This window comes from Vipera ursinii (assembly GCF_947247035.1).
Source record: "Vipera ursinii genome assembly, chromosome: 1".
In the NCBI taxonomy this organism is placed as follows: domain Eukaryota; kingdom Metazoa; phylum Chordata; class Lepidosauria; order Squamata; family Viperidae; genus Vipera; species Vipera ursinii.
Window position 1 is genome coordinate 11,263,463 of NC_139512.1, and position 27,921 is coordinate 11,291,383.

A 27,921-nucleotide genomic window follows, 5' to 3' on the forward strand; every position below is an offset into this window, starting at 1 on the left:
GTACAATTGATGCATTGAAAATGTTTGGGTTTCATTAAAGTAATCTTCAACTTAAGACTATGATTGGGACTGGAATTTGGTTGCTAAGCGATGCCATTAAGCAAAAGAACACATGATCAGACCTGGTTTTACAACCATTTTTATACCATGTTGTTAAGCGAATCACCTGGGTGTTAAGGGATTCACTCAGCCATTAAGGAAATCTGGCTTCCCCTATTGACTTTGCTTGTCAGAAGCTGGCTGGGAAAGTTTAAGAGGACAATCACGTGATCCCAGGATGCTGCAACCATCATAATTGTGAGTTGGGTTACCAAATGCCTGAGTTGTTACCTTATGATTGTGGGGTAATGATCGTAACTACAAGGGAGGATATAAGCCATTTTTCCCCAAGACCGTCGTGACTTTGAACCAACAAATGGTTGTAAGTTGAGGACTACCTATAAGCAATCATGAAATGTTGCAGTCTAAATTAGATGAACGTTGCCCATCTATCTCTTTAAAGGCCAGTTAGATGTTGCCCTTTCATTTGCTGGCCTGGGCAACTAGGAGCATTTTGATGACCTTTAAGTACAATTTACTGACGTTGTAGTGTAGAATAGTGCTCCCCCCAACTTTTGGGCACCAGGGACTGGTTCTGTGGAGAGAGGTTTTTCTGCGGCCCGGAGGGTGCGTGGTTTTGTGTGCTGCCTGCATCCCACAGATGGGGCTTTGCTTGTCTGTACGGACCGGTTGCTGGCATGCCGCGGCCCGGTATCGGTCCATGGACCGAGGGTTGGGGACCCCTGGTGTAGAACGGTGCCCCCCAATATGCAGGTTCTGAGGTTTCGCTTGATACAAAAATGCAGGGAAAGCAGAAGTTGCCTTCAAGCTTGACGTTTTTATTCAGCTGGACAAAGGCGGGCTCCTCTAAAAGAGAGGCCCTGAATGACAAGAAATCCTGGTATTGATTCCTTCTGGTTACATAAGCAATCCACCCAGCAAAGCTGACACACGTAAGATAAAAGATTTCACTCAGTAAGTCTGGCACACTGTAGGCAAGAAGGGAGAAAGCAGAAGCAGCTAAACGTGTTCCCTTTGGGGTGTTTCCCTAAGGACATCCTACGTTCCCGGGGGGGGGGGTTAGGACATGGGGTGTTTTCCTTGCTGTCCAACCAGGACTCTGCAAGTGCCCAAAAAGACAGCAGGGCCAGCTGCACATATTCACAATTGATACCTCCTAGGCCGTCTCCTAGGGACGCGGTGGCTCAGTGGGTTAGGACGCTGAGCTTGTCGATCAGAAGGTCGGCAGTTTGGCGGGTCGAATCCCGAGTGCCGCGTAACAGAGTGAGCGCCTGTTACTCGTCCCAGCTTCTGCCAACCTAGCAGTTTGAAAGCACGTAATAATGCAAGTAGAAAAATAGGGACCTGTACGGTGGGAAGGTAACAGCGTTCCGTGCGCCTTTGGCGTCTAGTCATGCCGGCCACATGACCACGGAGACGTCCTCGGACAAGCGCTGGCTCTTCGGCTTTGAAACGGAGATGAGCACCGGCCCCTACAGTCGGAAACGACTAGCACGCATGTGCGGGGGAACCTTTACTTTACTTTACCTTTAGGCCGTCTCCTAATTCTGGGTCAACGTAATCCCGCCTTTCATACTTTGAGCAGCGCGCAGAAGTATGATCATCAAACTGGAGAGACACAGGATAAGCCTCTGCAATGTATGAGCCACATTGTTGAGGACAGGGAGCAGAGAGGAGTAGGGGCAAGTAGTGAAAGCTATCACAGAAAAAGAGAACAAGGAACACCACAAAGCGAAGACTAATAAATAGTTCCCTAAACCATCCCCATCCTGCGAGCCAGCCGGGAAGGAACAACAATTTACTACTGAAGTCTCCCCATACAGCGTCTCCAGATCCTTAGGGCGATTCTTTTGATTCCTCCTTCCATGAGATGGGTGGCGTGACTCATATTAACTTGATAATCGGTGGAAAAAAATAAATCCGAGCGGGCCAAAGCTTTAAAGGCAACTTGTATCTTTGTATCGAGCAAAATCTCTGAACCTGCATATCAAAAACTCCCCCCCCCCAAACTTTTGGGCATCAGGGACTGGTTCTGTGGAGATAGGATTTTCCACAGACCAGAGGGGGGACGTGGTTCGCATGATGCCTGAATCCTGCAAATGGGGCTTTGCTTGTTTGCGCAGCCCGGTTTCTGGCATGCCGCAGCCCGGTACCAGTCCACGGACCAGGGGTTGGGGACCCCTGGTGCAGAAGGAAAATGGCGAGCCAGGCTAAGCGGTGCCCTCAAGCTGATAGCTGGTGGTGTAACTTCAGCCTCCTCCGTGCCATCCCTGCCTTAGTATGAAGGCAGGGAGTAAAATCAGGAGACCTGGAAGAGGATACGGGTACTCCTTGACTTACAACAGTTCATTTAGCGACCGTGACTCCTATTTGCGGCGGTTGCAATTCCCAGGGATCACGTGATCCCCTTTTCGCGACTTTTTGACAAGCAAAGTCAAGGGGGGAAGCCAGATTCACTTAGCAACCGTGTTACTAACCGAGCCATTGCAGCAATTCACTTGACAACCGTGACAAGAAAAGGCCATCAAATGCGGCAAGATTAACTTAAGAACTGTCTTGCTTAGCAACAGGAATTTGGAACTGAATTGGGGTCGTTAAGTCGAAGACTGCCCGTATTCACGGCTCAGGGTCGAACTGTGGCATCCTTGGTCACTTTGATCCTCCCACGTTTCCTGCCGCGGGATCCTTGGTGGTCCCTGAAGCTGGTGGTTTTCTTGCAGGGGTTTCATTCCCCACCTAGGTAACATCATCAGTGCTGGAGGAGAGTGGGGTATCTCCCTTCCAGCACTGACGACGTTACCTCGTTTGGTAACGAAATGTCTGCAAGAAAACCACCCAGCACGAAAAGCAACAGGGACCCCGCAACGGAAGACCCGGGAGGGTAAGCTACAAAAATATAAATAGTTGAATTTAACTACCTGTGCCAGACAAACCTAACTCTTTTGTTTTGTTTCGTTTCGTTTCTGAATAGGAGCTTGGCGAGTTTCCTTTGGAACCAGGTACTGTATATTTCCCAAACCCTCTGCCCTTCCTGGGAATTCTCCATTAGGTCTCGCACTCCAATCCCTTTAGTTACTCTCTTTTGGTTTTTGTTTTTTTATCCCATGAGTAGCTTTAGTTCATTATTCTAACCTGGTGCACGGTCCAGAACACCTCCAGAGGAAAAGCCACAGAGATTGGAAATCTGGCCATATCACCAGATCTGCAGGAGCACCTTTGATTTCTTACGGCACAGTTATCAGACTTCTCGAGAGAAAAATTTGCGCTTGTAAGATCCCTTCGCGGGGGAGCAGACCGCGACTCCCCCCCTCCTCCCCTCCCCCCCCCCAAGCCTAAAGGAACAGTTAGACGTGCCAAGCAGATCCTGTGATATCGCTCAGGGCTTTGGGACGGTCACTTTAGCTAGAGAGTGATGCAGTTGCAAATGTCAAAGCAGGGACCAGCTCTTTTTAAGCGGCTACGCGAAAACCGAAGACGACGGGAGGCCTTCGGCTTTGCTCTCTGGACTCCACAAACGTATCCGAATCACTTCTATTGAATGCTCCTCTGGCGTTCACCTGCGGACTTAAGTCTCCTTGAAAAGAATTGTCGGTAAAACCCGCAAGCTGAAACCGTCGAAAAGCATTTGAGCTCCCGTCGGTATAAGCACTTGGAAAGCGCGTCTCGGCAAGAATTGGAAAGGCCCGCCGTGCGAAGACAGCCAAGCCACCCGCCGGGAAAGCGTCGTTGCATAAAGGTTATTCTTCCTTCTCTCTTTTCAGGCCCTGCTCTGATAGCTCTTGGTTAGAACTGCAGTTGGTTTTAGGCGTGTTGAGTGTGGTTGGCCCAGAGGGTTTTCCAATCTCTGTGTAGCCTTAAAGTCCTACTCTCTCTCTCTCTCTCTCGGTCTTGAGTCGGGCAGCCATGCCCGTCCCGGCATTTGTCTTTGCTATGTTTCCCTGGTGATTAAACCTTGTGCCATTCTATTCCTGTTAAATCCATAGAAAATGAGAAAGTGCTCGGCATTTTGGGTGACCCTTGTAAATCTGAGCCCCTTAAAGAAGACACTTCCGAAGAAGCGGAGCAGGCGCAGGAAACGAATAATTCATGGCCGGACAAACAGGAAGCCGAGGAGGAGGAAGAAGAAGAAGAAGGAGGAGGAGGAGGAGGAGGAGGAGAAGACGTGCTGGCCGCCGTCTCTTCCACCCAGTCGGACGAAGACCTTGTAGATACGGACAGCCAGTCAGGCCCAGCGGCGGCCAAGAGCCAAGAGGACGAAGCAAAGCTCTTAGTGGTAGCGAAAGGGGAGCCCAGCGAGCAGACAGTTGAGGAAGCCAAACCGGACTCGGACTCTTTAGCGGTAGAGAGCAGGAGTGGAGGAGGTGGAGGTGGTGATGGTGATGATAATAATAATAGTAGCAGAGAAGCTCAAACTCTGGAAGCCAGTAGTGAGGAAACCGCGGAGTCGGACACAGGTCCCCAAGTGGTTAGTCCAGAGGCCGAGAAGATGGAAGTGAAGGCTAATGTTGAGGAGGAGCCCTCTGCCACTAGAGAGTCCTCTGCCCAAGAGGGTGGTGATCAGAACACGAGGTTTGTTTCTCTCCGTTTTAGACCAGATGCTGTCTTTTTTTCTTGCCCGTTGGTTATTTATGAATGCCAAAAAAAAAAAAAAAAAGCTGCTGTGATGCCTCCAGTGATTCCCGTTTTGCCGAGGTTTCCCCGACGAGACGGTAGCTTTTATCATTCGACGTAGAGTTCTCCGGTTTTTAATTTTATTTTATTTTAATGTAATTTTGTTCAGTTGTCCTTACGCAGTTTGTTTCCGTAGGAGACCGTTTGGCTGGGGTTTTTTTTTTTTCCGTTTTTTTTTCCCCTTAAGGGTTTAAAAGAAAAAACAACAACAACTCCATCTTCCAAAGGTTGAATTCTTAAATCTTGTATTCCTGATAAGCAGTTAGCGCTCTGGTGGTCTACGGAGAGAGGTTTCCTTCAGGTTTTTGTTTTTTTTAAAAAAAGCCCGCCCCTTTTCCCCCGCCGTGCCCCTTCTTCAGTAAAGGTCAATTTTTTTTTATTATTTTGGTTTCTCTGGTAGCTATTTGATCATAGCACCCACTGTCACGCCTGCTCATTTTCCAAGTAGCCTTTTGCTGGTTGAATAATGTCCTTTTTCTTTTTTCTTCCTCGTCTTTAGCTCGAATGAGGATGCGGAGGCTAAAAGTGCTTCGAAAGATGAGAAGGGTAAGCTTATAGCCATGTATAATTATATATATATATATATATATATATATATATATATATATATATATATATATATATATATATATATATATATATATATATATATATATATATATATATATATATATGCGTGCATGCATGCCTACAGCAACAGGTGGTCCTCGACTTGCAGCCCTGCGTTTAGTGACCATTTGAAGTTAAAAGGCCCCTACAAATGAACTGATGAAGCTTCTTAGATGAGAAGCGAAACGTCTTTGTCCCCAAGGGAAAAAACATGGTCCAGTTGAGCTTTTGAAACAACCGTGTCCTGGATGACTGAGAATCTCCATAGAGAGGCCTCTAAAAAATTGACTGATAACCCGTCCTCTCGCTTGCCACCATGACAGCATCTCCACAGTCATGCGATCAAAATCAAGGCGCTTGGCAACGACCCTGTATTTACGACGGTTGCAGCATATAGACTCTAGAAAGAGTACAGAGAAGAGCAACAAAGATGATCTGGGGATTGGAGGCTAAAACATATAGGGAACGTTTGCTGGAATTGGGTATGTCTAGTGGTTTAATGAAGAGAAGGACGAGGGGGGACATCATAGCAGTCTTCCAATATCTCAGGGGCTGCCCCAAAGAAGAGGCAGTCAAGCTATTCTCCAAAGCACCTGAAGGCAGGACAAGAAACAATGGATGGAAACTAATCAAGGAGAGAAGCAACCTAGAACTAAGGAGAAACTTCCTGACAGTGAGAACAATTAACCAGTGGAACTACCTGCCTCCAGAAGTGGTGAATGCTCCAACACTGGGAGTTTTTAAGAAGAGACTGGACAGCCATTTGTCCGAAATGGTATAGGGTTTCCTGCCTGAGCAGGGGGTTGGACTAGATGACCTCCAAGGTCCCTTCCAACTTTTATTACTACTATTACTATTATTATTACTACTATTACTATTATTATTATTATTATTATTATTATTATTATTATTATTATTATTATTATTATTATCTGACAAGCAAAGTCAATGGAGCTTCAGGACTGCACGATTCGCTTACGGACCGCAGTGATTCACTCAGCAACCTTGGCAAAAAGCTTGCGAAAATGGGGCGTGATTCACTTAAGAGCTGTCTTACTTAGCCACGGGAAATTTGGTCCCGTCGGCGGTTGGAAGCCGAGGACGAACTTGTACATACTTAGTCCTGGCTGTGCAGTTTTAAGTTTCCTGTGAATCCAGACGAACTTAATAGAAATAGCAAAAGTTATTTTTTTTTTCTCAGCAAATCAAGCGGCCGCATCTTTGTGCTCAGTCATTTCCCTGACGTTGCTTACGTACATTTGGTTGGTTTGTAAAGCCCCCCTGTTGCTGATCCCTAATGAAGTGATGGCCCTGGAGACGTTGGATTGCAGCACCCATCATCCTTGACTATTGTCTCTGCTGATGGAGCTGATCATTCAGGAACATCGCCAGAGTTGGGACATAATTGGCTCATTCTCTTGCCTATAATAGTTTACATCAGGGGTCTTCAAACTTGGCAACTTTAAGCCTTGTGGACTTCAACTCCCAGAATTCCTCAGCCATCCATGCTGCAAAGGTTGTAACTGAAAAATAGTCGAAAGTCACATTTTTCAGTGCCCTTGTAACTTTGAACGGTCATTAAACAAACCATTGGGAGTCAAGGACTACCTGTACAAGATATGCAACTTCAGAGTTTGGTGCAAAAACTAGCATATCTTTTGAAGTTAGGACCTAATGATGTAGCAAACATGTTTTTGAGGTTTAGAAGTGCACGATTCATTAAAAATCTCCTGTCTCGCCTTCCCCTATCTTTCTTGGTTCTAGCAGCATCATTTAAAACGAGGGCTTTGTCGCTGAAATTTATTAAATTATGGGAAATTTAAAAAATCCCCGTGAACAGGCTACAAATTGTGCAGAAGTTGCTTATTGATTTGAACTGTTGGCCTTTTGTCTGAAATGGTATAGGGTTTCCTGCCCAAGCAGGGGGATTGGATTAGATTAGAAGATCTCCAAGGTCCCTTCCAACTCTATTAATTACTATTATTGTCGTTTTTACTATTTTTCTGGTTGAGCATGAAATGCAAACTAGTCTGTTACTTTGTCAAAACACGTGGTGACTTCAGCAAGTAGGTTAATTCAGTAATTGGACTCCGAGTGCGGAGCGTCTGTAAGTCAGTCAGCCATCTTGGCTTGGTCCACTGTTCCAGAATCCAGGAAGTTTTTTTTTTCTTTCTCCTGAGATCGAAATGTATTAAAGGTGCTTGCAAAGGGTTTGCAAATCGTCGCCGTGAGCTTTAGATCTGGGAGAGGCGATCTGTGGTGCTCTCTTTGAGTTTTGTTGTTTTCTTGCGGACATTTTATTGCCCAACCAGGTAACGTCATCAGTGTTACAAGCGGTTCGCTCTCTATCTATATACAGTGGCTTTGCCCTGTCAGTGTTGGTGGGGTGTGTGTGGTCTTCAAACTTACTAGCTCAGGCAAACAAATCAAACGGTAAACAACAGCCGAATTGAGCAGCCCCCAAGAACATTCCCAGCAACACTGACGAGCAAACCACTAGTTAGTATGTAAACCAAGAGCAAACCCTTCTCCCTTCTTGCACTGATGTCGTTACCTAGTTGGGTAACAAAACGTCTCCAAGAAAACAACCAAGCTCGGAGAGCATCAAGGGTTCCACCAAGGCAATCTGCTACGTTTGGGGGGGATTTTTCGACCTGGAGCGTGTTGTAGTAATTGATGTCTTCTTCTCTCTGTTTCCTCCCCCCACCCCTAAAACATAGGTCGCTCCACTGCTAGCTCTGGCAGAAATCTGTGGGTCAGTGGTCTTTCCTCTTCGACCAGAGCGACTGATCTGAAGAACCTGTTTAGCAAATATGGCAAGGTAGGGTGAATAGAAATAGAAGTGGGGTGGCTAAAAGTTTTCGTCAGTTCAAGTCGGCAATTTTGCCAGATAAATGTTTCGATTAAAATAGCAATTTTAAATTTGAACAAGAAGACCCGACCTAAGGGTTATTATCGCAGTGGCTCAGTGGGTTAGGACGCTGAGCTTGTCAGTCAGAAGGTCGGCAGTTTGGCGGGTTGAATCCCGAGTGCCGCGTAACAGAGTGAGCACCTGGTTACTCGTCCCAGCTTCTGCCAACCTAGCAGTTCGAAAGCACGTAAAAAACGCAAGTAGAAAAATAGGGACCACTCCGGTAGGAAGGTAACAGCGTTCCGTGCGCCTTTGGTGTCTAGTCATGCCGGCCACATAACCATGGAGACGTCCTCGGACAAGCGCTGGCTCTTCGGCTTTGAAACGGAGATGAGCACCGGCCCCTAGAGTCAGAAATGACTAGCACCCATGTGCGGGGGAACTGTTGTGATTCAGGGTCAGCCTGTGGGTTCGGCAGTTGGGTCGGACGACTCAGAGGAGGAGGGGGGTGTTGAAGACCTTGCTGAGGGGGTTGAAGATCTTGCTGATGATAGCCCCCAGCCAGGCCCCTCCCACTTGGTCACCACGGAGACCCAGCTGTGTGAGCCTGACAGTGTGGACGAAGATGACCCACAGCTGGCCCTGTTCAAGGACGCCCGATGCAGGAGGCAGTCAATTAGGAGTAAACAGAGGAAGGCAATGGGGCTTCTCGGAAGGAGGCAGAGAGAAGCCACGCCCTGAACTCTATATAAGGGGAATGTCTGGGTGGGCTGGTTTGCTGAAGGCAACCGCTGGGATGGTTCATGTTTCTTAAAGCTCTTGTTTCTTGGTTCGTGTCTTGTTTGTTTTTGTAGCTATAAATTTGGCAGGCGTAATTCCAGCCTCTTGCCGGTTGTAAAGGGGTTGTCCCTGCCTTTTCTGCAGGGCCGGTAGCAGGCTGGTACAGAACAGGAACCTTTACCTTTAAGGGTTATTCTGGGCCACTGTGGCTCCATATTTTTATTTAAGTGGAGGGTTTTTTTTGGTATTATTCATCTGCCTTTGCTATGGAAGGTTGCTCACAGACAGATCTATGGGATACTCGCATAATTATTCCCTTGCAAATTTTGTCCTGACAAGCAGTTATTCTAGGACAGCCATTGGAACTCCCAAATTCCAAGCTACATAGCCAAGAAGAAATCACAAGATTTATTACCTAACAGACAGGGGGCATCAAGATGTCAAAAATGTCTTCCCCTGGTCAATTTTAAAGTTTGCCAATAAAATACTTTTTCTTTTTGGGGGGGTGGGGGGTGGCACGCTATGGTCCATGGGGCTCTGAAGAAGTTGGACATGACTTACTGACTGAGCAGCAACAAACGTCAGCAAGCAATGGATGGTTCCACACATTATGCTGAACCATAATGTGATCTGCTTGTTTTTGACTGGCTGCGTGGAGTAAACGCAGCACGTCGATATGGCTTGGAAACAGCATTTAAAGCCTAGTGGATTGTCATGATTTAGTTAATAAACCATGGCTAAATAAAGATAAGATAATCTTTATCGTCACTTTTTTTTCTGAACACACTGGCACACGTTAAAAAATGAAATTCTGATGCCCGCTGTCAAACGATAGCTGGATGGATAGATGATAGGTAAGTAGGTAGATAGATGGTAGGTAGGTAGATGGATGGATGATAGATAGATAGATAGATAGATAGATAGATAGATAGATAGATAGATAGATAGAAAGATAGATAGATAGATAGATAGATAGATAGATAGATAGATAGATAGATAGATAGATGATAGGTAAGTAGGTAGATAGATGGTAGGTAGGTAGATGGATGGATGATAGATAGATGATAGGTGTTCTGTACCAGCCTGCTACCGGCCTTGCAGAAAAGGCAGCCCCTTTACAGACGGCAAAAGGCTGGAATACGTCTGCCAAATTTATTACACAAACAAAACATGAAACAAGATACCGGAGCTTTGAAATACTATCGGAGCGGTTGCTTTCAGCAAACCAGCCCTCCCCCAAACATTCCCTTTATAAAGAGTTCAGGGCGTGGCCTCTCTTTGCCTCCTTCCGAGAAGTCCCACAGCCTTCCTCTGCTTGCTCCTACTTGACTGCCTCCTGCGTCGGGCGTCCTTGAACAGGGCCAGCTGTGGGTCATCTTCATCCACGCTGTCAGGCTCACACAGCTGGGTCTCCACCAGGTGGAAGGGGCCTGGCTGGGGGCTCTGCGGAGCCTCAAAGCCATCATCAGCAAGTTCTTCAACACCCCCCTCCTCCCCCTCATCTGAGTCATCCGACCCAACTGCCGAACCCACAGGCTGACCCTGAATCACAACAATAGGTAAGTAGGTAGATGGATGGAAGATAGATAGTTGATGATAGGTAAGTAGATGGTAGGTGGGATGGATGGATGATGGATAGATGATAGGTAAGTAGGTAGTCAGTAGATAGGTTAGGTAGGTAGGTAGGTAGATAGATAGATAGATGATAGATAGATAGAAATAGCCCTTAGTTATATACCACTCCATAGTGCTTTACAGAGTCAGCATATTGTCCCCAACAATCTGGGTCCTCAGTTTACCGACCTCAAAAGAGTAGAAGGCTGAGTCAAACTTAAGTGGATGGAAGGATGTGGATGTGGATATAGATATAGATATATCCATATCTATACACACATATACAAATAACGTGTGTGTGTGTATATATTATACACACACACATACGGTGTGTGTGTGTGTGTGTATACACATACACATATATATATATATACACATGCACACACACACATATACACACACGCACACACACACACACGTTTATATATCAATCACAGACCATTTAGACTACGTAGTGGATAAAAGAGTTTTGAGAGTTAACAGTTGATACTATACGGTATAAAGCTATTACAGGATCTAGTTCTGCTTCAGATACTGCGAAGCCTTCTCCCAGGACATATCTTAAAAAGATTAAATCACCTTTTTAGATACTTTTGGCCTAGGTGATTGAGTCTTCATTTACATGTTACGTCTCCTAGAAGGTAACAAAGAAATAAACAACAGCTAGTAGGCGTGATGTGTAAACCCAGTCGGTATTTGCCATCTTACTTTATCTCTCTCCCTCTCTTTCTCCATCTCTCTCTCTCTCTCCTTCTCTCTCTCTCTCTCTCAAGGTGGTAGGTGCTAAAATAGTCACGAATGCCCGCAGCCCCGGGGCCCGCTGTTACGGCTTCGTCACCATGTCCTCGTCTGAGGAAGCCACCAAATGCATCAGCCACCTCCATAGGACAGAACTGCACGGGAAGATGATTTCGGTGGAAAGAGTGAGTGTTTCCCTGAGTGACGAAATCCAAAGGTAATAGGTACTCCTCGACTTAACGACCATAATTGAGCCCAACCTTTCCGTTGCTGAGGGAGACGTCTGTTAAGTGAATTTTGCCCCCTTTTACGACCTTTCTCGCCGGCCAGTTAAGTGACTCGCTGCAGTCATTCAACGAGTAACACAGTCGCTAAGTGAATCTGGCTTTTCCCCCCCACTGGCTTTGCTTGCCAGAAGGTCGCAAAAGGAGGATCAGGTGACCCCCCAGGGACCCCCGCAGTTGTCATAAATACGAGTCGGTTGCCCAGCGTCTTGAATTTTGATCGCGGGACCCTGGGGATGCCGTAACAGTCATAACTCTGAAAAATGGCCCTCAGTCACTTCTCTTCATTGCTGTTGTAACTTTGAACAGTCACTTAATGAACTGTTGTTAAGTCGAGGACTTACTTTAGTCCCAGCCAATATCGGCGCCAGCCAGGAGAGGAGCACGCAGTAGGTAAGCTGGCAGTGATAGGAAAGAGGCTGGAAGGTCCAGAGATGGCCCACGGATCCTGGCCACGGTGATGACTCCTTGATCAGCCACAACTAAACAGCCTTCCTTAACTTGAGATCGTTCAGATTCCTCGGGACCTCAATTTCCAGAATTCTCTTTGCTATGCTAATGAGGAACTCTGGGAGTGTTGGTCCCAACCTACTTAGAGGTCATCACGTTGGTCTAGGTCAGGGGTAGGCCACCTTGGCTCTTTCATGACTGGTGGACTTCAACTCCCAGAATTCCTCAGCCGGCATGGCTCAGCTTGGAAACCTCTCCCTTTCCCTCCTCAGCACGGCTGGCTCAGGAATTCTGGGAGTTGAAGTCCACGAGTCATCAGAGAGCCAAAGTTGCCTACCCCCGGCTCTAGGTGATTACGTAGATCCAGCCCTACCGGCAGAAGATTGGTGAAATGTTACCCTGCTGAGTTATTGACAAAGAGAATATTTGTAGCTCAGGCTTGAACGGTGGAGTTATTAGTGCTCTCTGAGCTGGGTGGTTTTCTTGCAGACGTTTCATGACCCAACTAGGTAACTTCACCAATGCTAGAAGGGGGGGGTGAGGTTTATGGAGAGGAGAAGGAGGACTGTGGGGTCCTTGGTGCTCTCTCAGCTTGGCTGTTTTCTTGCAGACGTTTCATGAGCCAACTAGATAACACCATCAGTGCTAGAAGGGAGTGGGGTTTGCAGGGAGGAGGAGGAGGAGGAGGAGGAAGACAACTGTGGGATCCTTGGTGCTCTATGAGCTTGGCTGTTTTCTTGCAGACATTTTATTACCCAACTAGGTGACATCATCAGTGCTAGAAGGGAGTGGGGTTTGCAGGAGGAGGAGGAGGAGGAGGAGGAGGAGGAGGAGGAGGAGGAGGACGACGACGACGATGACGACTGTGGGGTCCTGGGTGCTCTCTGAGCTGGGTTGTTTTCTTGCAGACATTTTATTACCCAACTAGGTGACATCATCAGTGCTAGAAGGGAGTGGGGTTTGCAGGGGGGAGGAGGAGGAGGAGGAGGAGGTGGACAATGACGACTTTGGGGTCCTTGGTGCTCTATGAGCTTGGCTGTTTTCTTGCAGACATTTTATTACCCAACTAGGTGACATCATCAGTGCTAGAAGGGAGTGGGGTTTGCAGGGGGGAGGAGGAGGAGGAGGAGGAGGAGGAGGAGGAGGAGGAGGAGGAGGAGGAGGAGGACGATGACGACTGTGGGGTCCTGGGTGCTCTCTGAGCTGGGTTGTTTTCTTGCAGACATTTTATTACCCAACTAGGTGACATCATCAGTGCTAGAAGGGAGTGGGGTTTGCAGGGGGGAGGAGGAGGAGGAGGAGGTGGACAATAACGACTTTGGGGTCCTTGGTGCTCTCTGAGCTTGGTTGTTTTCTTGCAGACGTTTCATGAGACAACTAGGAAACATCATCAGAAGAGCACTGATGATGTTACCTAGTTGGGTCATGAAACGTCTGCAAGGAAACAACCAAGCTCAGAGAGCACCAAGGACCCCACAGCCCTTTTTCTCCTTCTCCTCCTCCTCCTCCTCCTCCTCCTCCTCCTCCTCCTCCTCCTCCTCCTCCTCCTCCTCCTCCTCCTCCTCCTCCTCCTCCTCCTCCTCTCCACAACCCCATGCTCCCTTCTAGCACTGATGGTGTTATCTAGTTGGCTAATGAAACGTCTGCAAGAAAACAGCCAAGCATACACACACACACACACACACACACACACACACACACCCCTGTGGAATTATTCTGCATACATTTTAGCACACGTTAAGGTCAAAGGAAAGGCCCAGGAGAGGAATTTTAACCTTTCCACCTTCTTCCACCTCTTACCTTTGTTTTTTTTTTTCTGCGTGGAGCATTCGGAGATGATTGCGCTGTGCTTCTTCCCCCCCCTCCCCCCCGCCCCACACCTCATCCTGCTTGCGATTCAGAACAGGGACGGTTGCTTGCTGTTTGATTTTTTTTCCCCCGCTCTTCCAGACCGGACCTCCAAATCACCCTCTTTCCTTGTCTTGATTCCAGGCCAAAAACGAACCCGCTGGCAAAAAGCCGTTAGCCGAGAAGAGAGAAAGTGACAGCAAGAAGGAAAAAGACAGGCGGCATTCGACCGACTCCAAATCGGAAAAGTAAAACAGGACTTAACTCATCCTCTCCGTTTTCGGGCGGTTCTCTTCTACGGGGAGCGGACAGGCCGCAGCTTTGAATCTCAGCTGGTTCAGACAAGTCGCGGTTTGAGGGCGTTAAGCAGGTTCTCTCAGCAAGGCGGCGGCGATAAACGGGAATTGGGCCACGTTCTTATTGAGATTTATCCCCTGCCTTTATTTTGTGTAGATCGCCTTCTATTTTCCCTACAAAATGAGTCATGTCAATAGCCCTGGCTGAGGGAGAATGACAGGATTTATTGTCTAACCCAGGGGTGGGGAACCTTGGCTCTTTTATGACTCGCGGACTTCAACTCCCAGAATTCCTGAGCCAGCCACGCTGAGGGGGAAGGGAGAGGTTTCCAAGCTGAGCCAGGCTGGCTCAGGAATTCTGGGAGTTGAAGTCCACGAGTCATAAAAGAGCCAAGGTTGCCTACCCCTGGTCTAACCCAACGGGATAGATACCAAGAAGTTAAATATGTGTTCTTTCTGTACATTTTTAAAGTTGGCCAGTAAATTACTTTGGATGTAGATGACCAGTTTTTTTTTTAGTGGGGACAAGAACCCCTGATTCCCCCGCTTTCTAGCCCAGCAACTCAGTCATTCCCCCAAAAGGGCTGCCTCTGTCGTCTCTTATAGCCAGCAGAATCCAGGCAGACCTAATTTAAGCCTCTTTCTGAAACGGAACCACTTTTATAGAGCTGAGGTTGATTTGTTTTATGATTTGAATTTACATCCTGTCTTTATTTTTTATTTTTATTTTTTTATTTTAATTCCATTTATATCCCGCCCTTCTCCGAAGACTCAGGGCGGCTTACAAGCTTAGCAGTAGCCTTCATTCTATGTATATGCCTGCTTATTAGGGCATTCACACACACCCCAAGCGGCATTATTACAAAGTCAGCTTATTGCCCCCAACAATCTGGGTCCTCATTTTACCTACCTCGGAAGGATGGAAGGCTGAGTCAACCTTGAGCCTGGTGGGACTCAAACCTGCACTAATTGCAGGCAGCTGGTGTTACTTAAGGAGGCATTAGCCCACTGCTCCACCAAGGCTCTTTTCCATCAACTCCAAGCAGCGCACCCTCCTGACACTCTCCTCCCCTAATTTTCCCACCACAACAACCTTGTGAGGTGGGTTGGACTGAGAGAGAATGAAAGGGGCTGGCCTCACTGGCTTTTCTCTCAAAAGGGCGAATTAGAACTCGGTGTCTCCCGGTTTCTGTTCCAGCCCTTTCTCCGCCACCCCAAACTCTTTTCTCAGAGATGGATTTGGGTAGTCCTCGACCTACAACAGTTCGTTTAGTGACAGTTCGAAGTCACAGGTGCACGGAAAAAGGGACCTAACGACCGTTTCCCCACACGTACGACCCTTGTGGCATCCCCGAGATCTTGTGATCAAACTTTAGAGAGGCTTGGCAACTAACTCGTATTTATGACGGTGGCACTGTCTCCCTCCGTGTCCCAGGGGGGGAGTCACATGATCACCTTTTGCCAAGCAAAGCCAATGGGGAAGGCAGGTTCACTTCACAACCGTGTTGTTAACTTCGCATATGCAGTGATCCACGTAACAACTGTGGGAAGAGAGATGGTAAAATGTGGCAAAATTCACTTAACAACTGTCTTGCTCAGCAACTGAAATTTGTGGTTCGATTGTGGTTGTAAGGCGAGGACCTACCTGTATGGTTGCTTGTGATCTTCTTGTGGCTAAGAATTTCAGGCAAATAGGAAGGAGGCTAGGTTTATACCCTACCAGCTGGTTTTTTTTTTCCAGATTTATATCTGAACGCTGCTTTTATTGTACTTTGGCGAGGCATCACCTGGTGGTGCTCTTTTTACCCCAGAGATCAAAGCGATGAATTTTGACTCACGAGGTACGTCGGATAAGAGCCTCAGCTGCTGTTTTTGATCCTGTTGGTAGGTCTCTCAGCCTTAAAGAAGAAAAAAACGACAAAAACGAGGAGTCTCAAAGAGTGGAGGGCAGCGGAGATGAAAAGCAGGAAAAAGGGACAGAAGAGCAGAAAAACGGGTCATCTGGACGCTCGCGGTCCGTTAAATCAGGTAATGAATTAAAACTTCCATTGCGGTATGGTTTCGAGGCTGATTCCTTCGTCTGAACGTATCCTTTTGCATTTGAAATCTGCACCTGCCCGACGGACACTTAACCAAAGCCAACTCCTTGGATAAGTGTTTCTCAAGCTTGGCAACTTCACAAGGCCTGGACTTCCGTTCCCAGAATCCCGCAGCTGGTGAAGGCCACAAAGGCATGAATTCTGAAAGCGGAAAATTGTCACGTCGTCGTCTTGAAAGTCGCAAAGGTTGAGAAACGCTGTCCTGTGTTTTGTGTCATTTTGTGCCACTCTAGGAAGCCGAGGAACCGAGCGAACAGTAGTTATGGATAAATCCAAAGGGGAGCCGGTGATTAGCGTGAAAACCGCATCCACCTCAAAAGAGAGAGTAAGTCTTTGCGTTTCGCCGTAATGTAATGTAGAAGGGTCAAGACCACGCACCCATTATTCAAGCCTTCCTAGCTGGTGAAAGTTGGCCCCAGGGATTGACTTCTCAAACGGCGTCTATTATAATTGATTTTTTTTTTAAGCCACGTCGGACGAAATGGCTTTCCAGCAAAATTGGTAGAAAGATTGATTGATTGATTGATTGATGACTTATTTATTTAAATTTGTATGCTCTCCGTCTCTCTCTATCCAAGTGGCTCCGGGTGCCTTAGAACGTCATAAATGACAGGACAAAACAATTGCAGGATTAAAACATCAGACCTTAAAAGCGAAAACATTAAAATCAATATGAAAACAGATTATTATTTTTTAAAAAAAACAGTGCGCAGACAGAGTGGAGCTGACACGTTTACTGCCGTGTTTCCCTGAAAATAAGACGCAACCGGAAAAATAAACCCTAGCGTGATTTTTTCGTAATATAAGCCCCACCCCAAAAATAAGCCCGTCAGCCAGACGGACACATTTAGCACCGTATTTCCCCGAATATAAGCCCTAATGCAGGGGTAGGCAACCTCGGCTCTTTTATGACTCATGGACTTCAACTCCCAGAATTCCTGAGTCAGCTATGCTGACTCAGGAATTCTGGGAGTTGAGGTCCATGAGTCATAAAAGAGTCGAGGTTGCCTACCCCTGCCTTAATATGTATTTTGGAGCAAAAATTTAACATAAGGCCCGGTCTTATTTTCAGGGAAACACGATAGTCTACTAACCAACTCCAAAATGGGATGCCCCCATTTTGGGATTCCAGGCTGGTTGGCCAAGGCAGGTTTTTAGGCTTTTTCAGAAAACGAGAGGGGAGAATTGCAACTCGAGGCATGATATTTCAAAGGATGGGAGCCACAGTAGAAAAGGCCCTTCTCTTGGACCCCACCAGGCACAATCCCTTGGCTGACGGCATCCAGAACTGGAGTAGGATTCTGCTGGAGCACGTGGGGCAGGCCATAATAGAATAGAATAGGGCCCGGAAGGGACATTGGAGGTCTTCTAGTCCAGCCCCCTGCTGAAGCAGGAGACCCTATATACCATCTCATACAAGCGGTTGTCCAGTCTCTTCTTAAAAACCTCCAGTGAGGGAGTGCCCTCTGCTTAATAATAATAATAATAATAATAATAAAGTTGGAAGGGACCTTGGAGGTCATCTAGTCCAACCCCCTGCTCAGGCAGGAAACCCTATATACCAAGTGGTTGTCCAGTCTCTTTTTAAAAACCTCCAGTGAGGGAGCGCCCTCTGCTTAATAATAATAATAATAATAATAATAATAATAATAATAATAATAATAATAATAATAATAATAATAAAGTTGGAAGGGACCTTGGAGGTCTTCTAGTCCAGCCCCCTGCTGAAGCAGGAGACCCTATATACCATCTCAGACAAGCGGTTGTCCAGTCTCTTAAAAACCTCCAGTGAGGGAGCGCCCTCTGCTTAATAATAATAATAATAAAGTTGGAAGGGACCTTGGAGGTCATCTAGTCCAACCCCCTGCTCAGGCAGGAAACCCTATACCATGTCAGAAGCGGTTGTCCAGCCTCTTCTTAAAAACCTCCAGTGAGGGAGTGCCCACGGTTTCTGAAGTCTACCCCCTGGTGCTCTTGGCTGCAGAGTCTGGGCGCCCAGCCGCTCGGAAGCTGAAGGCGCTGGGCGTAAAAACGCACGAGCTCCATTTCCCCCTTTCCCCATTTTCTGCTTCGCTCCAGAGCACCAAAAGCCACGACCGCAAGTCGGAGAGCAAAGAGAAGCAAGACATCTTGTCGTTCGATAAAATCAAGGAGCAGCGCGAGCGGGAGCGCCAGAGGCAACGCGAGCGGGAGATCCGGGAGACGGAACGGAGGAGGTGGGTTGGCGTCGGCTCCTCGCCACGTTCCTGACCCCCCAAACGGTCGCCGTGGCAAGGGGGTCCCTCGGCTTTAACAACCATCCGCTCGGTGTCCGATCCAAGTTACTTCTGGAGGCAGGTAGTTCCACCAGCTAATTGTTCTGACTGTCAGGAAATTCCTCCTTAGTTCCAGGTTGCTTCTCTCCTTGGTGAGTTCCCATCCTTTGCTTCTTGTAGACTTCAGCTCCCAGAATCTCCCAGCCAGCATGGGGGATTCTGGGAGCTGAAGTCCACGACTCTTAAAGTTGCCAAGGTTGGACACACCCCTGCGAATAAACAAACCTGTTTGGAAACAAATCATCAGCCTGGTGAGCTGTCAGCTGGGCTGTCAGCGATCCTTTTCGATCGCTTTGAACGTCTCTCCAAGTCCTTTTTGAACAGCACGCTGAGGTCGCCATTCCTGGCTCACTTCAAAAGTGGACGAAAGAGCCGCCTCGCGTCGGTTGTGTAGCACTGGACCGGGTTTTTTTTTTTTAAACGCTTCTTGTTTTTCGTGCCTCCTTGTCGCAGCTCAGCAGGCTCCAGTCCAACATTGCCCCAGCCAAGCTGAGCTCTATTCCCCGTCTTTGAAACCCTCCTGTTTCTGGGCAACAACCAGGGAGGATTACCTTGGCATGAATCTGCGGTCTGTTGACATGATCTATTACGCAGTTGAGATTGGGGCAACAAAAGACTTAAAAGCACCTCTATTTTCCCCCAGGATGACTGCAGTTCTTTGAAATGGTGTGTCTGAAGTCTTTGCCCTAAGAGTACAAAATAAAAATAATTTTATAATCCAGTAGGATAGAGCAGTAAATGTAAGGCTATTGTCAGTCAACCTAATTTCTACTGCAAGCAAAGCTAATTAAAATTAATGCTTTAAAAGTCACCGAAGCTAGCTACAATTTAAATTCACATTTCTTCCTCTCCGCCTTTCCTGTTAGAAGAAAACTTTTTGTCCTTTTTAATAAAGTACTAGATTACAACGGAAAAAGTAACACCAGCTATACCATTAAAACAAAATTAAGTCGAAACGGCTGCAACATAAAACGCTTCTTAACATTATATTTAGCTAATTGCTTTTTAGGTAAGACTCAGAATTTCTCCATGATCAGATGCAGGGGCTGTAAACAAGTCACTTTCATACTTTTAATTGGGGGGGGGGAAAAGCAATGTTTCATATCTGCCTTGCCTGGTTTTAGATACAGAGCAACTACTCATGACATAGAACGCCTCTGTCGTTGTCCTCTACAATGATTTGCCAATATCTCAGATTCTAGCCATAGCCAGAATTTAAATTCTTGGAAATAACTTTGGATTTAGCTCACATCACTTTAGAGTAGGGGTCCCCAACCTATGAGCTGCGGCCTGGTATTGGGCCACGTGATCCCAAGACACGGTGACCGTCATAAATATGAGTCAGTTACCAAGCATCTGGATTTTGACACATGACTGTAGGGATACTGCCAGCGGTCGTAAGTGTGAAAAACCGTCAGAAGTCATTTTTTTTTAAAAAAAAGGTCACTAAATGAATGGTTGTAAGTCAAGGACTACCTGTATTCCACTACAATTCAGTTGCAGAGGAGGGCGTATCCCAAGATGGTTTCCTCCAGAGAGGAAGGACCGGTCCCCATCATTCCCTGCTCAGATACCTGAAAGTCAACAATTTAGGGAATGCTAACACTTTCTAGTCCAGGGGTGTCAAACTTGATTTCACTGAGGGCCAAATCAGCACTGTGGTTGCCCTTGGGGGGTGGGCGGGTGTGTGTGTGTGTGTGATGGGGTCCTCGCGGCCGACTGGCTAGGGCAGGGGTCAGCAACCTGAAACAGTGAAAGAGCCACTCAGAACCGGTTCCCTCACAAAAGGAAAAACTGGGAGCCGCAAAAAATGTGTGCACATGCGTGTACATGCGCAGAACAGGGTTTGACTGAAGAGTGGAGCCAAGGCGATATATGCACCTACCCTGCATATTTGAATTGATTGGTTGAACCTTTTTAGTCCCACTTTTTTTTTTTTGGACTGCACATGGCAGAGGACCGGGAGCCACAGGAGACGGCTGAAAGAGCCACATGCGGCTCCGGAGCCGTGGGTTGCAGACCTGTGGGCTAGGGTGTCATGGTTCTGACAGATGAAACTCTTCAAAGAACTTCGAGGCATTGTTTACCTTAAATCAGGGCTTTTCAACCATTTCACCCGTTGTACCACTTTTAGGATAGGGCAACATCCGAGTACCACCAGTCGCCTAGCAAGGGGTCAAAAACCATGTTAGGTATTGTTGTGCAGAGGGCTCCTTGTGCTACCAAGGAGTTGCACAGACAAGGAAGGGTACTGAGAGCAGTAAGAGTCACACAGTAACCACAAGAGTACACTGAGTTGTGAAGAACAAAAAGTATTTTACTTTTGAGGTGGTGTAAGAACAAAAAATGCACGGTCAAAAAGAAACAGTCCAGGTCATACACAATAGCAACAGTCCAAGGAGTAATCCAAAATACAAAGTCTTCTGACCGGTCCAGAGGTCAATACACAGTTCAGCTTTATCACAGTAGTAAACCAACAGTACAGCAAAATAGAGCAAAAACAGTAATAGTAGAGAGCAGTGAATTCAGAGAGAGAGAGAAGCTACGTTACTAGCTCCCTCTTATGGCCATGAGAACACTTACACACCCATTGGCCAATTAACATTTTAAAGTCACAACATCATGGCTTATATATTTTCAACCCAACATTGTAGGCTATCACCATATGTCTAACAGACCCAAAAAAAAAAAAAGGAAAAAAGTGATGAACTGCAGGTGGCCCTCGACTTACAACAGTTCGCTTAGTGACTGTTCGAAGTTACAATGGCATTGAAAAAAGTGCCCCTCAAGCCACAGCCGAGCAAGACGCCTGCGTGCCCGCCCGGCAGCGCTCTTCCTCCTGTCTGAGGTTTTCATTGTTGTGAGGATTGGCAGTGGGGGTGGGGTGGGGGTGTTTGGTTTTTATTTTCCCCCGTCCCCCTCCCGCTGGGTGGCTGCTGCAGGTTTTGGTCACGTCACATGACCCTGAGACACTGTGACCGTCATAAATATGAATCATTTGCCAAGCATCTGAATGTAAATCCCAAGACCCTGGAAATGCTGCAACATTCCAGCTGATCGGCGCTTCTTCTGGGCTCAGAAGCACCAGGATCAACGCCAAGCTCCAGCTGGATCCTGGCGCTGATCCTGGAGCTTCCGCTGAGCCGATAGCCCTGCAGCTCCAGCCGTCTCTCGCTCAGGCTTGTGCGGTGCTGCCACCAGTTCAGCTCATTCCCCTCCCCCGCTACCACTTTTCTAGGATGGTCTCGTACCACCTGCCAGGTGCCAACGTACCACAGGTGGTACCCGTATCACTGGTTGGAAAGTCCTGCCTTAAAGAATCTTTATTTGAGTAGCATAGCATCGGCACTAACATAGTCAAAGCCAAAAACTAAATCCCCCCCCAGCACATAGTATCAAAGCACAATTCCCTCCTCCAGTTAACAGTCATAAATCCCATTCCCCAATTAGTTTGAGACACGGGTTTTCCCTCCAGCTTTCCAGCCCAATTCTTATCATCTCTTATTTCAACCTTGGTTTTCACACTAGGCCCCGTGTTATTATGTCTAGCTAGATTCTCGCGCACATTTCCCCCTCCCCACAAAGCATCATTAACTCTAAAAGCAAAAAAGAAGAAAACGGCTGCGTCTCCATCTGTGGTCAGTGCAAAAACGCCCGAAGTTAGCAGCGTTGACGTCGGGTGTGGCTGGGTGGGGCTGGCCAGTTTGATGTCTCTCACGTCGGGAGGGGGGGGAGCGCCTGCCAGGCTGGTTGGGAGAGCCAGGGGTTTCCAGCAGAGGGGTGTGGTTCTAGGGTGGGTGCTGGGGTCTGGTCCACTGGAGGAGCTTTGCCCAGAGATGGGGCGGTTGGGGGGGCTGCCCGACGCATCTGGATCGCGTGCCTCCCCCTCCTCGCGCCTCTGCCTGCGCTGGCTGCTCGGAGAGTCGGGCCGGCGGCCACGGCGCTCAGACCTGCCTGCACTGTGTGGGTTGTGGGAATGTGTAGTTTAATGAAGAGAAGGGTGAGGGGAGACATGACAGCGGTCTTCCAGTATCTCAGGGGCTGCCACAAAGAAGAGGGAGTCAAGCTATTCTCCAAAGCGCCTGAAGGCAGGACAAGAAGCAACGGATGGAAACTAGTCAAGGAGAGAAGCAACCTAGAACTAAGGAGAAACTTCCTGACAGTTAGAACAATTAACCAGTGGAACAACCTGCCTCCAGAGGTGGTGAATGCTCCAACACTGGAGGTTTTTAAGAAGAGACTGCACAGCCATTTGTCTGAAATGGTGTAGGGTTTCCTGCCTGAGCAGGGGGTTGGACTAGATGACCTCCAAGGTCCCTTCCAACTTTATATTATTATTATTATTATTATTATTATTATTATTATTATTATTATTATTATTATTATTATTATTATTATTATCCTGGGTTGCACCAGCCAGGCTGGGAAGGGCCAGGGCAGCAGGGGCCGATCCCTCACCATCTCTGGGACAACCGCACGGGCCAGATTGTTTTAGTCTCTTGCTAAGATTCAGCCTTGCCATCTTCCCCGGCACAAACCGCCTCTCTCTCCCTTTCCGTGTGTGAACCCAGGGAACGGGAGCGGAAGGAGCGGGACCAGCACTCCCAGGAGGCCCCAGAGTCGGACGAAAGGCAGCGGCTGCAAAAGGAGCGGGAACGGCTGCACATCCAGAAGCAACGGCTGGAGCGGGAGCGAATGGAGCGGGAGAGGCTGGAGCGGGAGCGGATGCGCATCGAGCAGGAGCGGCGCAGGGAGCAGGAGCGCATCCACCGGGAGCGGGAGGAGCTGCGGCGGCAGCAGGAGCAGCTGCGCTACGAGCAGGAGCGCCGCTCGGCCTTGCGGAGGCCCTACCACGACGGACGGTGAGAGAGAGAGAGAGTGTGTCAGCTTGTAAGGCAGGAGCGCCGACATGGCAACTGGCTGTTCTTTGCGTTGAAGTCAAACTCGGAGCTTCTGTTAACTGCCTGCCGGTTTTGTAAGCGTTCTACCTTGTGGGCATTTTGTCCCCTGCTCTTTTCAGCTCTGACCCTGCAATCTGTTGGCCCTAACATTATTAACCAAAAAAAAAAAAAAAGCCAACGCAGCCCGAGGCTGCCTTAACAGAGGGGCAGAATCAAGATCACGTGAAGCGTTAGTCCCGCTTTACAAGGCCTTGGCAAGGCCACCCTTGGAATCCGGCATCCAGTTCTGGTCACCGTGTTATAAATAAAGATGTTTGAGAGTCTGGAAAGAGTGCAGAGAAGAGCAACAAAGATGATCAGGGGAGTGAAGGCCAAAACGTAGGAAGAATATCTGCAGGAATTGGGTATGTCTAGTCTGGTCCACAAAAAGACTAGGGTTGATGTCATAAAGGGCTGCCACATAGAAGAGGGTGAGGGTGGGGTTCAAGCTATTCCCCAAAGCGCCTGAAGGCAGGAGAAGAAGCAACGGATGGAAACTAACCAAGGAGAGAAGCAACCTGGAACTAAGGAGAAATTTTCTGACAGGGAGAACAATTAGCCAGTGGAACAACCTGCCTCCAGAAGTTGTGGGTGCTCCAACACTGGAGGTTTTTAAGAAGAGACTGAATAACTGTGTGGAATGGCTGGAGCAAAGGGTTGGACTAGAAGACCTCCAAGGTCCCTTCCAACTCTTATTCTGTATGAAAGCTTATTGGATGACTTTGGGCCGGTCCCTCTCCTCTCTCTTCTCTCAGCCCATCCCACCTCACAGGAGCTTTGTGGAGAAAAAGGAAGGCATATTATTTATTTATTTGATTTATATACCGCCCTTCTCCTGAAGGACTCAGGGCGGTGTACAGGGCAATTAAAATAAGAATACAGGTTACAAGATTTAAAGTTAAATGATTCTGCCCAATGTTGTAGGTTAGTTAAAATAATGTTAGAACCCAAACCCATCAGGCCAGGCCAGCTTGTTCGAATAGATAAGTTTTTAGATCACGCCGGAAGGAGCGAAGTTCGGGGGCCATCCGGAGTTCAGCCGGTAAGCGGTTCCAAAGGATTGGTGCACCCACCGAGAATGCTCTCCCCCTGGGGGTCACCAGCCGACATTCTCTGACCGGTGGTACCCTGAGGAGGCCCTCTCTGTGGGAACGTACAGGACGGAGGGAAGTTGACGCCGGCAGTAGGTGCTCCCGTAGGTAATCCGGACCCATGCCATGTAGGGCTTTGTATGTCATCACCAGCACCTTGAATTTCACCCGGAAGGCAACTGGAAGCCAGTGCAGCTCACGGAGCAGAGGTGTAATATTATGCACGTTGGCTTTCTTGAGTTACTGAATAAAGACAGGCCAAACCTCTAAAAAGTAAACACAAAGCTTCAAAATAAATTGCTGTAACGGTAACCCAAGTCTTGTCTGGAACCGGGGCGCTGATAACCTGTTGAATCTGGACTCTTTGCAGCCGTGACGATGGCTACTGGCCAGAACCAAAGCGGATGGCCATGGATGACCGATACCATTCGGACTTCAGCCGGCAGGATCGCTTCCACGGCTTCGATCACAGAGATCGTGGCCGCTACCAAGACCACTTCGGGGACAGGTAGGTAGCCGTGCCCTTCCTTCTAGCTTCGGGGCTCTCAACGCACAAACCAAACGAGGGACGAGTTGGCCAGCCTGAAGGCGCAACTCTGCAGCCGTTTCGCCCGGGGCTTCCAAAGTCTGGTCGAGAATTAAAAAATGCCTTGAGGCGTTCAAGAGCGTCAAGGTGACCGTCCATTTATTAAAACCCTCAACTCCTCGCCATCGTCATCGTCCCGTTTCTTGTGGAAGTCGTTGCACGCCGGCCTTCTTCCACGTCAGCCTTTTGCATTAACCCGAACGGTAACCTTTGGTTTTATTAGCTAATCAGTGGTGGTTTATTCGAGTTCAGCGCCTCCAGCGGCATTCTTGCAGGCCACAGGGCAAAGGACATTTTCGTCCCGCGAGTTACGGCTGGAACTCGGACCTTTCGTTCAGTTATTTCTTGCTGAAACTGTGCAAACGTTGAACATGCCCTTATTTGTCTTCCTTTGGATACCTGGAATGGAGAGGGTCCCATTGGCCTTTTGACGGCTCGGTGACTTGACGGCTGGGCCCTTTTCTTTTCTTAATAAACTTTACTGTGTTTCCAGAAAAAAAATTTAACATACAGAATAACTGCCAGTAAAAAGGAGCAGAGGTTAAAAATAAATAAATTCAAAAAGGAGTTTAAAATGTGGGGGAGTAAAAGAGGTGGCGGGGGGGCGGAGAAACAGGGAAAAGACTTCTAACTTTCTTCAGTGCAGATACATAGTCAGATATAATCAGTCCTTGACTTAACAACCGTTTGTATTTATTTATTTTATTTTAATCCCATTTATATCCCGCCCTTCTCCGAAGACTCAGGGCGGCTTACAATCTAAGCACAAATCCAATGTGCTTAGCAATAGCCTTCATGTATAGGGCAGGGGTAGGCGACCTTGGCTCTTTTGTGACTCATGGACTTCAACTCCCAGAATTCCTAAGTCCATGACTCATAAAAGAGCCAAGGTTGCCTACCCCTGGTATAATAATAATAATAATAATAATAATAATGATAATAATAATGTTGTTGTTAGCTGCGAAGTCGTGTCCGACCCATCGCGACCCTCTGGACAACATTCCTCCAGGCCTTCCTGTCCTCTACCATCTTCTGGAGTCCATTTAAGCTCACGCCTACTGCTTCAGTGACTCCATCCAGCCACCTCATTCTCTGTCGTCCCCTTCTTCTCTTGCCCTCAATCTTTCCCAGCATTAGGCTCTTCTCCAGTGAGTCCTTCCTTCTCATTAGGTGGCCAAAGTATTTGAGTTTTAGCTTCAGGATCTGGCCTTCTAAAGAGCAGTCAGGATTGATCTCCTCTAGGACTGACCGATTTGATCGCCTTGCAGTCCAAGGGACTCGCAGGAGTCTTCTCCAGCACCACAGTTCAAAGGCCTCAATTCTTTGGCGCTCAGCCTTTCTTATGGTCCAACTTTCACTGCCATACATTGCAACTGGGAAGACCATAGCCTTGACTATACGCACTTTTGTTGACAGGGTGATGTCTCTGCTTTTTAGTGTGCTGTCTAGATTTGCCATGGCTTTCCTTCCGAGGAGCAAGCGTCTTTTAATTTCTTGGCTACAGTCCCCATCTGCAGTGATCTTGGAGCCCAGGAAAATAAAATCTGTCACTACCTCCATTTCTTCCCCATCTATTTGCCAGGAATTGAGAGGGCCAGATGCCATGATCTTGGTTTTCTTAATGTTAAGTTTCAACCCAAGTTTTGCACTCTCCTGCTTCACCCGCAACAAGAGGCTCTTTAGTTCTTCTTCACTTTCTGCCATTAGAGTGGTATCATCTGCGTATCTTAGGTTGTTGATATTTCTTCCGGCAATCTTAATTCCAACTTTTGAATCATCTAGCCCTGCCTTTCTCATGATGTGCTCTGCATATAAGTTAAATAGGCAGGGCGACAGTATACAGCCTTGCCGGACTCCTTTCCCAATTTTGAACCAATCAGTGGTTCCATGTCCAGTTCTCACTGTTGCTTCTTGACCCGCATATAAGTTTTTCAAGAGACAAATAAGATGGTCTGGTACTCCCATCTCTTTAAGAACTTGCCACAGTTTGTTATGATCCACACAATCAAAGGCTTTAGCATAGTCAATGAAGCAGAAGTAGATGTTTTTCTGGAACTCCCTAGCTTTCTCCATGATCCAGCGTATGTTGGCAATTTGATCTCTAGTTCCTCTGCCTCTTCGAAATCCTGCCTGTACTTCTGGTAGTTCTCGATCCACATACTGCTGAAGTCTAGCTTGTAGGATTTTAAGCATGACTTTACTAGCATGAGAAATGAGTGCAATGGTGCGATAGTTTGAACATTCTTTGGCACTGCCCTTCTTTGGAATTGGGATGTAAACTGATCTTTTCCAATCCTGTGGCCACTGTTGAGTTTTCCAAATTTGCTGGCAGATTGAGTGTAGCACTTTTACTGCACTGTCTTTTAAGATTTTGAACAGCTCAGCTGGAATACTGTCACCTCCACTAGCTTTGTTGTTGCTCAGCTTTTCTAAGGCCCACTTCACTTCACATTCTAGGATGTCTGGCTCGAGGTCAGTGACCAACTCATTGTGATTATCTGGGACGTTAAGCTCATTCTTGTATAGTTCTTCTGTGTAATTTTGCCACCTCTTCTTAATCTCTTCTGCCTCTGTTAGGTCCCTACCATTTTGGTCCTTTATCATGCCCATTTTTGCATTAAACGTTCCCTTCATCTCTCCAATTTTCTTGAAAAGATCTCTGGTCCTCCCTATTCTATTGTTTTCTTCT

At 47.4% G+C, this 27,921-nt stretch overlaps 1 protein-coding gene and 1 long non-coding RNA gene across 2 annotated transcripts in view; one reads left to right on the top strand and one right to left on the bottom strand.

The window, feature by feature from the left end:
- Positions 1–13,534, bottom strand: part of LOC310641964 — a 222,014-nt gene extending 208,480 nt beyond the window's left edge. The window contains exon 1 of the long non-coding RNA XR_014492823.1: positions 13,472–13,534. This is a non-coding gene — a long non-coding RNA (uncharacterized lncRNA). The remainder of the gene's footprint in view (positions 1–13,471) is intronic.
- The window catches only part of LOC310640833 (scaffold attachment factor B2-like), a 63,793-nt gene that overhangs the window by 25,816 nt on the left and 10,056 nt on the right, over positions 1–27,921 (top strand). Inside the window, exons 6-16 of the mRNA XM_083363355.1 lie at positions 3,032–3,059; positions 4,044–4,629; positions 5,231–5,277; positions 8,061–8,161; positions 11,359–11,508; positions 14,050–14,153; positions 16,090–16,229; positions 16,534–16,625; positions 18,380–18,516; positions 23,187–23,477; positions 25,017–25,154. Coding sequence (XP_083219481.1) covers positions 3,032–3,059; positions 4,044–4,629; positions 5,231–5,277; positions 8,061–8,161; positions 11,359–11,508; positions 14,050–14,153; positions 16,090–16,229; positions 16,534–16,625; positions 18,380–18,516; positions 23,187–23,477; positions 25,017–25,154 — 1,814 coding nt within the window. The remainder of the gene's footprint in view (positions 1–3,031; positions 3,060–4,043; positions 4,630–5,230; positions 5,278–8,060; positions 8,162–11,358; positions 11,509–14,049; positions 14,154–16,089; positions 16,230–16,533; positions 16,626–18,379; positions 18,517–23,186; positions 23,478–25,016; positions 25,155–27,921) is intronic.